The sequence below is a fragment of the Carassius carassius genome, chromosome 4, assembly GCF_963082965.1.
Source record: "Carassius carassius chromosome 4, fCarCar2.1, whole genome shotgun sequence".
Taxonomy (NCBI): domain Eukaryota; kingdom Metazoa; phylum Chordata; class Actinopteri; order Cypriniformes; family Cyprinidae; genus Carassius; species Carassius carassius.
In genome coordinates this window covers 2754605-2768673 of record NC_081758.1, presented here as the reverse complement: position 1 = coordinate 2768673, position 14069 = coordinate 2754605, and the positions used below count along the sequence as shown (strand labels likewise).

The 14069-nt window shown below is 37.4% G+C and overlaps 1 protein-coding gene across 1 annotated transcript in view; it reads right to left on the bottom strand.

Moving 5' to 3' along the window:
• The window catches only part of cngk (cyclic nucleotide-gated potassium channel), a 97130-nt gene that overhangs the window by 18728 nt on the left and 64333 nt on the right, over positions 1-14069 (bottom strand). Inside the window, exons 27-30 of the mRNA XM_059545002.1 lie at positions 8746-8808; positions 7837-8489; positions 7608-7711; positions 5825-5968 (exon numbers count right to left, since the gene is read on the bottom strand). Of these exons, the coding sequence (XP_059400985.1) occupies positions 5825-5968; positions 7608-7711; positions 7837-8489; positions 8746-8808 (964 nt within the window). The remainder of the gene's footprint in view (positions 1-5824; positions 5969-7607; positions 7712-7836; positions 8490-8745; positions 8809-14069) is intronic.

The following is a 14069-nucleotide window of genomic DNA, read 5'->3' as shown; positions in this document are numbered from 1 at the left end:
CTGCCAATGTCACTGCCATTAGAAAGCTTGGAAGAGCCACAACATTTTTTTATTTAACTCCAATTAGATTCATTTGAAAGAAGAAAGTCATATACACCTAGGATGGCTTAAGGGTGAGTAAATTCAGTTTTGGGTGAACTATACATTTTTATGTAGACCCCAGGTTCTTTGATAACAGAGCAAGGTGTTTCACCACCTCTTCCCTCTTTGCACAGGTATGGGTTGAAATCTCTATATAATGACTTTTGCAGAGATCGACCAGACTGATATAATTGGAATGGAGCCTGATCACAAAGCGACCTATTTGTCAAAGACAGACATGGTGTCATAAGAGCTTCTGCAGTTGGTCATGCAGAACACTCCTAAACAGCACATTCCAGGGCCCAGTTTATAGCGGTGCCCCTCTCTGACCACAAGAGTGGACAAAGGTTTGCCTCATTTTGATTGGATCTTGGTGGACTAATACAAACTGTCCAATGCCATTATATAAATATGCTAGGACAACAGCCAGACACCCCAAAAGACCACCTCTGGTCTCAAGCCTGGGAATGACAGGGCTTCTCATTGGTCAAAATGCAGATTCTGCCCTAAAAATTCCTTAGGAGCTCTGGGCACAGCAGTAGTGAGTGAAACAGAGAGAGATCACACAGATCCATCCAAATCCATTCATAACTATGCTTTCGAAACCTTAAAACTAATGCAAACTACAACACACCCATCTTATACTTATTCAGAGAAATAAGTATTTTCATTGACAGCAATGTGTAGTGTAGCATCATATGCAAATGACAGATGAATCTTGCTCCATCATGTTCGGACAATGCATTTGTAACTCTGCCAAAGGTATTCTGGTTATGGTTTGGAAAGTGAGAAATTCACAGGAAAACTTTAGTGATACTTCTTTAATTTTGTGTTTTGGACTATGCAAAAAAGTTCCACAGTAGGAAAGAAGAATGGTGGGCCACTCTGATGGAAATAGCTAATCACAGCACAAAAAAGAAGTAGTGCCAAATTTCAATTTCCTTCTCATCGGAATGGGATAAAGTACCCTTCCAAAAGACACTCCTTGTTCTGAGTGTAATTTCTACAAGGGGAGAGACACTAACAGACACTACTGACCTATCGGTAAGCCCTGCCCCCCTTAGTTACTGTTGCTTACTCTGAAAAACAAAAGGAGTTGCTCTCTGTCTCACAATGACAGCTGTCAGTGAAAACCTTCTTCCGAGGTGTTTCTGAAAATTTGGGACACAGGTATACCTTCAAGTGGGACTTAAATATGCCATGGAGGGATATATAAAAGATATTAAATATATAAAAATACAGATCACAATGCAAATGGGAAGATTAAAATTACGGTCTTCATGATCGCAATGACAACATCCCAGATCAACACCGTTCTTATACTGCAGAGTAAGATTAAATTAATTTAACCATTATAATCAATTTAACCAATTAATTAATTTAACAACATTTAACCAGATTAATATAGAGAGGCACTCTCACATAGACCTTCATTATGTGTTTTTGACATTCACTGCACACTACACGACGTGAGAACAGTTCGCTCATTAGGTTTGGATGTTAGCATGGATTCAGTAACTTTAATGCTAACGTTGGCGTTTTAGCCAGAGATACCTTGCTGAAGCACAAGATGACATTAACGTTCAGCTTGAACAGATGAAAAGTGTAATTTAAAGGGAGTATGACAACCAGAAAATGAACGTTTTCGTCTTCATTGTGATTAGGGTTGAATGCTTAAGGACATTTTGATCCCTTTTGGTTAGACTTAGGCAAAAATGGAATAAAATAAATCACATTGCCCATCCTCTCAGGATACCTGGAATTAGTGTTACCAGTACCCTTAATGGATTGTTTTTCCATTTTCGTAGCATAAACACCATTAAACCTCTATGGCACTAAAACCTAAAGATGTTTGGGTTCTGATTCCTGTGCAACTGATACTCAACTGCTATTGGCTCATCTGCGTTCAAGGGGAGGGGCTTACCGATAGGTCAATTCATTCTGAGCCTTCAGGCCACTACAGGAAAACAGCAACAAACACAACTGTTCTGAGTCTCCTGTTCAGAGACAGCAACAGATATGACATGTTCTGAGGAAACAGATACCGTATGACTATAAGTCACAGTTCTTTTCATAGTTTGGCTGGTCCTGTGACTTATAGTCAAGTGCGACTTATCAAAATTTATTTGACATGAACCAAGAGAAAACATTATCATCTACAGCCGTGAGAGGTCGCCCTATGATGCTCATTGCTCCTGTAGCCTGCACTGAGCAGCATAGACGGTAATGTTTTCTCCTGGTTCTAAATAAATGCGACTTATAGTCTAGTGTGACTTATATATGTTTTTTTCCTCGTCATGATGTATTTTTGGACTGATGCGACTTATACACAGCAAAATCTCCAGTGTTGAAATCCCAGTGTTAAGGACTTTCAGAGTAAAGAGTTAAAGTTGTGGTGTTGAATTTCAAACGATTAACACTAGCTGGTGTAAACAGCCCCCTCTTGGGAAGAGAGGGGGAAGTCGTGGCCTGGTGGTTAGAGAATCGGACTCCCAATCGAAGGGTTGTGGGTTCGAGTCCCGGGCCGGCAGGAATTGTGGGTGGGGGGAGTGCATGTACAGTTCTCTCACCACCCTCAATACCGCGACTGAGGTGCCCTTGAGCAAGGCACCGAACCCCCAACTGCTCCCCGGGCGCCGCAGCATAAAAAATGGCTGCCCACTGCTCCAGGTGTGTGTTCACAGTGTGTGTGTGTGTTCACTGCTCTGTGTGTGTGCACTTCGGATGGGTTAAATGCAGAGCACAAATTCTGAGTATGGGTCACCATACTTGGCCGAATGTCACTTCACTTTTTTCTTTTCTTTCACTTTCTTTTTTTCACTTTCTTTTTCTTTCTTCTTCTTTCTTTCACTTTCACTTTCTTTCTTTTTCTTTTTTTTTTTTTTTTTTTTTTTTTCTCTTTTTTTTTTTTTTTTCTTTTTTTCACTTTCTTTTTCTTTTTCACTTTCTTTCTTTCTTTTCTTTCACTTTCACTTTTTCTTCTTCACTTCACTTTTCTTTTTTTCTTTTCTTTTTCACTTTCACTTCACTTCACTTCACTTGTGGTGTAAAAACGGAGTGTAACCCTTATTAACACTGTTGAGTGTTATTAGACACATCCGGGACATTTTCTCGTGTGCGAGTCTGACCTGTCTGAAATATTTTTCAAAGACGCCATTTTCTTTCTCGCAATGCGAAGTGCAAATGGAAGTAAAACAGCTAAATAAAGTGTTTAGTTTTACTTACAAATACGGTTTGTAATATCATATCGTTTTATAACGATATTTATGTGCTGTATGCGCCTAAACATTTCTCAGAGACATTTCCTTTCACTCGCGAAGCAAAACAGACGAGGACTTTTTTTCAAAATGGGAAAATCCGAAAGTAAGTGTTTTTATCTAATTTAAAATATGTATTTTATAGCATCACATTGATTTAAGGTGATATTTATGTGGTGTACACTCCTAAACCTTCTGCCAGAGCAATACTTCCTTTCACCAGCGATGCGTAGTAGACAGGGAAGTTGGTTTTAACAAGGAAAACACAGACAGTTAAGTAGTAATGGTTAAGTGTTTTACCTTATTTACGATATGTATTTTATAAGATAATATTTCTATATGACGATATTTATTTGCTCCGCACACCTGAACAAGCCTAATTTAACCGTTTCTCACAGTTTTGAATTGCTATGCAGTGCAAAGATGCGGAGGTCACTGGGAAACACCAGAAGTTAACCGTTTTAAACGTTACCTAATTTAAAATGTGTTTTTTAACATCATGTTATTTATAGTGATATCTAATGTATCTGCTGTAACGTTACACTCCTAAACTTTTACTCAGATATATTTTCTTTCACTCGCGATGCTCTGGAGCAGATGGGGAAAATGGTCTTAACAAGGAAAACACCAAAAGTAAGTGTTTTATTTATTTTACAATATGTGTTTTATAAAATAATATCACTTTATGACAATAGTTATATGTTGTGCATGCCAAAACGATCCGAAACATTTTCACAGATGAAATCTGAAACTGAAGGGAAACGCCAGAAGTGTTTTAACGTTACCTCATTTATAATACAGTATGTAACGCGTCATAATGTCAAATTGTGACTTCACAATTTTCATAGTCATTAAAATAAAGAAAACTCTATGAATGAGAAGGTGTCCAAACTTTTGGTCTGTACTGTATATATATATATATATATATATATATATACACTGTATATATATATATATATATATATATATATATATATATATATATATACACATACACACGCACACACAGACACACATACACGTTTGGACCGTCATTTATTTATGTGCTGTCCCATTGATGTGCATTCATTTTAATAGGAGTCATCCAACCTCAACGCAGGGAGATCAGTATGCACTTGGAATTGTGACTTTGTCTTTGTCGTTAGAAGACCCATTTTCTAGTAACACTTTCTTTTTACAAAATAAATTTACAGTGAATTAAAATTATTTTCCATAAAGGGATAGTTCACCCAAAAACACAAGTTAAAGGATTCGTTCATCCAACAATTAAAATTAGCCTGTGATTTATTCACCCTTAAGGCAACCTCTGTGTATATGACTTTCTTCTTTTAACCTGATAAATGTCAGCAATATAAATCTAATGACATTAAGAGTACATATGGACCAAATAAGAATGTTTTTTGTGTCTTTGTTTTGACATTAGGATGTTTAATTGTTTTAATACCATGTTCTTTACATTTATTTATTTATTTTTTAATTTTGAATTGTTTTGAATTGAAACATTCAAAATGAAGACATTTTGTTGCAGGAAAAAAAAAAATGTTTTAATAAAATAAATATATGTAAACATTTTATTGTTTTGTGGGTTTAGTTTTTTATATATTTTCACCTGAACACTGGGGCAGTGTTGACCAGTTAATCCATGACTGTTAACTTTGAAAACCAACTTTGGTGCTCTCATCATCCATTCTGGTGTTAATATTTTACACCTTAAGAGTTTGTTGGTTAACACTGTCAGAGTGTTAATAACGTTAAATCTTTCAAAAGTGTTAATTTAACACTTTACCAGTGATTCCCATATATACTATGGGCAAGTGTTAATTTGAACTCTGAGGGAGTTAAATCCACTCTTTAAAATTTGCTGTGTACTTAGGTGCGACATAGTCTGAAAATATACGGTACTCTACATTCAGTGCACTTTGAATGGAACATTTATGTTCGCTTCGAACTAGAATCATGGCATTATATCCTGTGATGTCCACTTCACAGGGTATTTACGTTTTTGAATAGAACAAATAGAACAAACTTCTGAAGTGATAAAAGAAACATACAAAATGTGCATAGCAGGGTGGCGTGAGGACTGGAATTGAGAACCACTGATTTATGGTATTCATTCAGTAGTTGTTAACTACTCTTGTCTATCTTTTGTTAATTAAATGTTTTTTTATTATACTTGTGTCTTCCTTCTGTTGATAATACAGTAAGAGGTTCTACAAGTTAGATATCTCACTAATTTTTCTTATCTGTTGTACTCATAAGTGCACCTAAATTGACATGTGATCCAAAAATGAGTACCCATCACTACAACATTTCACCTCAAAAATGGCCCAAGTGATTCTCAAAGTGAAACACCCTAAACTGTTATCAAAGAACCCAGGTCTACGTTAAGTAACTCATCGATATAAGTAAGATGCATTACTTTTAAGTATTTCAAAATGTGTTTAATGTTTATCTCTAATAAACCGATTCTGTGTGAAAATAACTACCTTCAAGAAAAGTTTGATGCTCTCAGTTTTCTCTGTGTAAGCAGCTTTCATGGCATCTCTGTTCGCCAGCATAGCAGTAACGGTGCCTGATAACCAGCCAGTAAACAACATCGCAGCAATCATGATGAAAGTCATTCCAATTTTCTGAAAATTTGGTTTACACACAAATAAAAGTTAGTGGCTAGAGATGCATAAAGCAAGCAAATAGTCTCTATACATGCATAGGACATAAAATGTGTAATTTATGGGAAAATAGGCTTTGTTTTGTAGGTTAAAAAGAAATACCATAAAACTATATATCTCAATTTACTGTAAGTTACAGGTGAATCTCAATAAATTAGAATTTCGTGGAAAAGGTTATTTATTTCAGCAATTCAACTCAAATTGTTTAACTTGTGTATTAAAAAAAATTAAATGCACACAGACTGAAGTCTTTGGTTCTTTTAATTGTGATGATTTTGGCTCACAATAAACAAAAAACCACCAATTCAACAAATTAGAATACTTCATAAGACCAATAAAAAAAATTTTTTTAGTGAATTGTTGGCCTTCTGGAAAGTATGTTAATTTACTGTACATGTACTCAATACTTGGTAGTTGCTCCTTTTGCTTTAATTACTGCCTCAATTCGGCGTGGCATGGAGGTTATCAGTTTGTGGCACTGCTGAGGTGGTCTGGAAGCCCAGGTTTCTTTGACAGTGGTCTTCAGCTTATCTGCATTGTTTGGTCTCTTGCTTCTCATCTTCCTCTTGACAATAGCCCACAGATTCTCTCTGGGGTTCAGGTCTGGTGAGTTTGCTGTACAGTCAAGCACACCAACACCATGGTCATTTAACCAACTTTTGGTGCTTGTGGCAGTGTGAGCAGGTGCCAAATCCTGCTGGAAAATGAAATCAGCATCTTCAAAAAAGTTGGTCAAAAGAAGGAAGCATGAAGTGCTCCAACATTTCTTGGTAAATGGGTGCAGTGACTGTGGTTTTCAAAAAAGCACAATAGACCAACACCAACAGATGACATTGCACCCCAAATCATTGCAGACTGTGGAGACTTAACACTGGACATCAAGCAACTTGGGCCATGAGCTTCTCCACCCTTCCTCCAGACTCTAGGACAGGCCTATTCAAATCTTGCCCTGGAGGGCCGATGCAGTTCAGAGTTTGGCTCCAGCCCTAGTCAAACACACCTGAGCATGCTAATCAATGTTTTTGGGATCATTAGAAAATCACAGGCAGGTGACTTTGATCAGGGTTGGAGCCAAACTCCAAATGAAATTCAAAACTTGCTCTCATCTGAAAAGATGACTCTGGACATTTGGGCAACAGTCCAGTTATTCTTCTCCTTAGCCCAGGTACCAGGTAAACTTTTTCCTTCCACTCAACTTTGTTAACATGCTTTGATACAGCACTCTGTAAACTGCCAGCTTCTTTGGCAATGAATGTCTGTGGCATATTCTAATTTGTTGAGATTGGGTTTTGTTAAATGTGAGCCAAAATCATCATAATTAAAAGAACAAAAGACTTCAATCTGTGTGCATTGAATTTAATACACGAGTTTCACAATTTGAGTTGAATTACTGAAATAAATGAACTTTTCCATGACATTCTAATTCATTGAGATGCACCTGTAGAATTTTGCAAATCCTGTCAAGAAAATTGAATGGCCCAATTTCATCAGAAAACCGAAGGAAAAAATAGAAAAAGTATAAATTATTTTCACCATCCCCTATTCTAATTATAATAAAGAAAAAGCATAAACAAGATTTAGATAAATTCATCTAAAATACCATTGCCATAAGAGACGGATAGATGTCCCCAAATCCAACAGCACATATTGTTGTGGTTGCAAAGTACATGCTGATTAAATACAACTGCTGGAAAGTAACAGTGGCTGAAAAAAAAAATCATCTATTATTTTTCTTAAATCATATATAAAGGTTTTTTTTTCATCTATTAGATATATGAAAAAAGGATAAAACATATTCCGTGGTCAAAGCTCTGAAGAACAATACGTACCAAAATCGACATCAAAGGATTTGTCCACATGTACCACCCAGGACAATGGTGTACAATTGTGCTTTGTCAATGGTAGAAAATAATCACTGACATTTCCATGAAGGTCTGCTACAGGGCATGCACTTGCAAAGGTAATACAAGTGGCAAAGTGCACGGAAAAAGCGGAATACAGCAACAACATCAAAACAGTAATGCTGTTCCTTTCAGCGTCAATGCCAGCTTGCAAGAATTTAAATAGAAAGGGAATGCGATATAACTGAAAAATATGTGGAATCCTTAAGTATGCATAAAGATGTAATGTTTCATTATTGGCATAAAATCCATTCTCACTGAATGGTGAAATCACAATCCATCCCACAAGTTCCCAAGGAAAGCAAGTTATGAAATCCACAAGGAACCCAGTTTTGACATAATGATGTGCTGTTTCCAAGGTGTCAACTTTGAGATCATTATCTTCATAGAAAGCAACATGCATGCGAAGATAAATGTCCATCCAACAAAACAGTCCAAGTATGTAACAAACAATCCACAGCTCCATTCTGAAGTGTAAAAATGCAATAAGAAATGAGGTAATGATGCTGACAGCAACTGCTAACATGCTCCGGAAAAATTCCCATCTCACATAAAATGCACTGCTGGGCAAAATGGCATTCCTGCAAAATAAAAAAAGTAAAAAAAAATTATTAAACAAATCATATTTTCCAATGGGGAATCATTGGTTTCTGGGACATGTAAAAAATTGGGGTGGTCAATTAATTTATAATTCAATATGCTAAAGCTTCCAATTATTGAAACTTATTGAATTTTATTTGTTTTTTTAATTCCGTATGTGAGGTCATTATTTTCAGAGAGACATCTTTAACAGTATCAGTAGAATTAAAAAAACACAGTCAGTAGCACTGCATTTACCTCATTAGGAAAGTTGATGGGCATGATGATGAGAAGAAATATGTTATTCGACCCATTAAAGACCTATGGAAACAATAACAAGAATGCACACTTAAATTTTCATTCACATTACTTATTAAAGGGTTAGTCCACCAAATAATTAAAATTATGTCATTAATAACTTACCCTCATGTCGTTCCAAACCCGTGAGACCTCCGTTCATCTTCGGAACACAGTTTAAGATATTTTAGATTTAGTCCGAGAGCTCTCAGTCCCTCCACTGAAACTGTGTGTACGGTCTACTGTCCATGTCCAGAAAGGTAAAAAAAACATCATCAAAGTAGTCCATGTGACATCAGATGGTCAGTTAGAATTTTTTTGAAGCATCGAAAGTACATTTGGGTCCAAAAATAGCAAAAAATACGACTTTATTCAGCATTGTCTTCTCTTCCAGGTCTGTTGTGAGAGATTTCAAAACAAAGCAGTTTGTGATATCCGGTTCCCGAACAAATCATTCGATGTAACCGGATCTTCTTGAACCAGTTCACCAAATCAAACTGAATCGTTTGAAACGGTTCGCGTCTCCAATAAGCATTAATCCACAAATGACTTCAGCTGTTTTTTAACGTGGCTGATGTCATATATTATATAGCAATGTGTACTCTTAACCTTTTTTATATTTGTTTGTTGTGGATTAATTGTATGGTGTGCTGTGGTTTTTCTCTTGTTTGCTGTGGTGTTTTGGATTTTTGGTGCTGTTTTTTCTCCTTCACAAACTGCAACAACAAACACTAATTGACACACCTGTAGAACCCCGTTTACATCAGCGATCTAATTTGCCAGCTGATCAAGTCATTCGGATAAAAAGGAAGCTAGATCTCTTATCGAGAGGATGCTCTGGATGGAGGAACAAGCCATGTACTGAAGCGGATGGGCGCTCGCTGATCTTCTCTCCCCTCTGTGTCGTGCTGACCGGATCTCCTGTATGCTGGTAGAATGGAATTTCGGATTCTGCAGTGTCAACGCTCACGAACCCCCGATTAAAGGGAAGTGATTCTTTCGTTTTCCCACGCTGATGCGCGTGTGTGTGTGTGCTTAGCATTGTGTTAAAGGAGTCGTTCTTAGTTGTTCATCTCTGTAAAGGTGTCAGATTCGGAGGAGCCGACGGCAGAGTGGCAGACACGATAGTATTGCTGATGTGTCCATTTGAAGTTTAAGAAAGGAAAGTTGTTATTCCATTCATCTGAGTTTTGTCAGTTGTTGGCTACGTGCAAACTACCCAATGACTTTTCCGATTTCCCACTGACAGACGCGGGGCGGCGCTGTTGAGATCCTGGTCCTGGATTTGTTTGAAGCCGGTCATTTGAGATCCTACTGAAACAGACATTTTTTGCCAGTGGCAGGGGAATCACTGGGCTGATTCAGGCCGGACTGGACTTTGGTAAGTTATGGTTTCATTGTTTCCGCTGGGTTGAGGAGGAGATTGTGATTTGGATATTTGTTTCTTTTAAAGCTTAGCTTTTAATGTAATAAAACGCCATTTCAGATTTCTTGTGTCTTTCTCTCTGTGTTGGTGTGGCTGGGAAATTTGCAAAAAATCTAAATTTGCAATTTCTTAGATTTTTTATCTGTTACAGCTGACACTACCTCTGAGTTAAAATAAACCAATATCCCGGAGCAATTCATTTACTCAAATAGTACACTGACTGAACTGCTGTGAAGAGAGAACTGAAGATGAACACCGAGCCAAGCCAGATAACGAATGAAAGATTGACTCGTTCTCGAGTCAAGAACCAGTTGCATCAGTTTTCGGATCACCAGTAGTGATGGTAAGTTTGATTCTTTTCCGCTAACCGGTTCTTTCGGACAGTTCGATTCAATAAACTGGTTGAAGAAAGCGGTTCACCAGTTCTTTTGCGCTTGACGTAATGACATCATTGGTGATGATTGCCCTTGATTCAAGCCTTCGGTTTACCTGGTGTAGCCGATCTGATTCGAACCAGACAAATTAAAGAGTCAATCAGGGCTGTGGTTGAAACGTGAGCCAAATTCCTCAGTAAGGCAACAGGAAGTCATAAAACATTCTGCGCCACAAGTCCCAAGCAAGATAACCAACCAACTCTTCCACAGAACAGCTTTCAACATTAACACCACTAGAACAATTATTGACAAGAGATTGTCAAATTTGGTGCAATTAATTGAGATGCAACGCCGGACATCACATGTTAACCCATGAGAGTTATACACAATATCCTTAAACACTTCCCCCACCTAGCAGAACCAGACTGAAATTCCTAAGGGGGGGGGGGGGGGTGACCTCTGGTCTCCACAGAAATCTTTTTCAGATAATGACACAGAAACTGTCTTTTCTACATATATATATGGACCAAAATGAACTCAAAAAGACTTATAAATGAATATCAGTCCATCGCTTCACTCCATATTCATTTATATGTAACCCACACATTTGACTATCATGTTATAATCACTTATTGTGTATGTCTTTTAATAACTATTGGATAGCTTAAGGATACATATTCATGTTTCATATGTATGTGCTTGAATCTGCTTGCTTGAAACAGTCATGACCATCAATTGTTTGTCAAATGTATCATATTCTTGTAATAGGAATCATGTCCAAAATTAGACCCTGCAAGAGCGGGAAAATTCGGACCACATGCTTGATAAGATAACATATGATTTATGATACCCCCGAGCCAAGACAATATCTGATTGGTCAAGACAACATTTGAGGTGTGGCCAACAGGCCAGTTTAAATACTCAGGACACCATAAAATTCTGCTTTTAGCTTCTAGCTTTGCTCTGCTATTAGTCATGTATTCTTTTAGTTTTAGCTTTGCTTTTGCTATCAGTCAAGCCAGCTTTTAGCTTTGCTTCTTAGCTTTAGCTTTTAGCCATGCTGTTATTCATCACTGTTCTTTGAGCCCGGTTCCAGCGTGTTTCGGCCTGCACGCCTGCTGCTACTTAGCCACGATGAGAAGAAACACCACCTAGTCTCGCCAAACTTTACTTCTTTTCTTTTCCGTTTCAGAGTTTCGTGTTCTGAGTTAGGTTTTGTAACATCGAGTCTCCGACGTCTGACCTCAAGTGCCCGTTTCAACTTCAACTAGCTACACACAACTCTGCGTCTTTAGCCAACACCCAACCACGGGCTTCCCAAGACGTCACTTCAACAACTACTTAACTTCCAGCCAATCAGCGACATCGGGAAACCCTTTCAACGACAACAAAGGGGACTCCCTTTTCACAGGAGACGCAAGTAACTTTACCTCCAGACTGTGACCGTTACTGGTGTATCTAATATAATTTTAACCTCATTGAGGAACTCAATGCGAGGGTTAATTAAGTGATTGATGGTTGTTCATGTCTATGCAATTTAATGTATAGCTGTAAACTTGGGATTCCACATTTCCATTCTCTTAAACTCATTCTTTCCCTAACTTTCGATCTTCCTGCAACTTGTGTGAATGTTTGCGTGCGTGCGTTAATGTGTTAGATTAGTTTATATGTCTTAGATTATCTAATAAAGCCTTATTCATATTGAAGAGATTAGTATCTTGTGTTTTGTGCTTACAAGTTAATGTCTTAAACTGCCGATCTTGTTACTGTGCTAATTGATAGTGTTTTCACTATACTTTGGATATTAATATCCAGCGCAGATTTGATGTTAAACGGCTCGTTCAGTGAATCGCAGGGCGTCTCAGTGATCAGCCGTGAAACAGTGATTCTGTTCAAATTCCCTTTAAAATCTTAAATTTAAAAAAATCTTAAAATATTCCCTTTGAGCTAAATTGACCTGTTTCCCTTACACTGGGCTCATAACATTAGCACAGAATCAGTTCAGAATCAATCACCAAAAGAATCAGTTCAGTTCAGACGCTCTGTGTGTCGGTCTGCTTCACATTGAATCACAGATGCGCAGTATCATCAGCTCCTCGGTTCTCGAATCGGACTCGTCTGACAGATACGGTTCTTGACTCGAGAACGAGTCAATCTTTTGTTCGTTATCTGGCTCTGCGTTCATCTTCAGTTCTCTCTTCACAGCAGTTCAGTCAGTGTACTGTTTGAGTAAATTAATTACTCCGGGATATTGGTTTCTTTGAACTCAGAGAGAGTGTCAGCCACATTAAAAATGTTAACAGCTTAAGTCATTTGTGGATTAATGCGTATTGGAGACGCGAACCGTTTAAAACGATTCAGTCCGATTTGGTGAACTGGTTCAAGAAGATCTGGTTACATCAAATGACTCGTTCGCGAACCGGATATCACAAACTGCAATGTTTTGAAATCTCACAACAGACCCGGAAGAGAAGACAATGCTGAATAAAGTCGTATTTTTTTTTTTGCTATTTTTGGACCAAAATGTATTTTCGATGCTTCAAAAAATTCTAACTGACCCTCTGATGTCACATGGACTACTTTTAATGATGTTTTTCTTACCTTTCTGGACATGGACAGTAGACCGTACACACACGCTTCAATGGAGGGACTGAGAGCTCTCGGACTAAATCTAAAATATCTTAAACTGTGTCCTGAAAATAAATGGAGGTCTTACTGGTTTGGAATGACATAAGGGTTATTAATGACATAACATTGATTATTGGGTGAACTAACCCTTTAACTCTCATTTTTGTATGAGCTATTACCTTAGTTTATCAGTTCAATGCAAAAAAAAAAACTGCACATTTCTTTTTTTTTCTTTTTTTTTTTTAGGGAGGGCTTTGTTTATCAGGCCAATAAGAGACTATTAATTGTAATTCTTTCTTTTCATTATACAAATGTTTCATTAAAAACATATAACACTGATCTGAGATCAGGTTCATGGGTTCTCAAGAGATCACCCTCTAGCAGAGAAATTTCAAAAAGTTATGATATAACAAAGAGGGGTGTAACAGTACATGTATTCATCCCGAGGCCGTCACAGTACCGTTTAGAGGATTCTAAATTTTGTGGAATTTCTATGAAGTCTAGACTAGAGGAGAAAATATTGTTCCAGGCAGATCAAGCTAACTGTTCACGATGCTTGAAATATTGGAAGACAAATATTTGGAGGTTTATATGAATGCAACTCTGAGAGTAATAGACCATCTACAGAAGTGCTTCGATGGCATTGTCTTTTTCTCTTACCTCCATATAATGCATATTAAAATCTCAACACTCTGCACCAACTCTAATGTAAGACGAGCATTTGTCGTTAAAAAGAATAAAAAAAAATATATATATTTTTTTTTTTAAATGATCAATTATATCGCTAAATAAAACCTTTATTCCTCGCCTGGGATCATGTAGAGGCCTTTGAAGCTACAATGAAACTGTATTTGGGA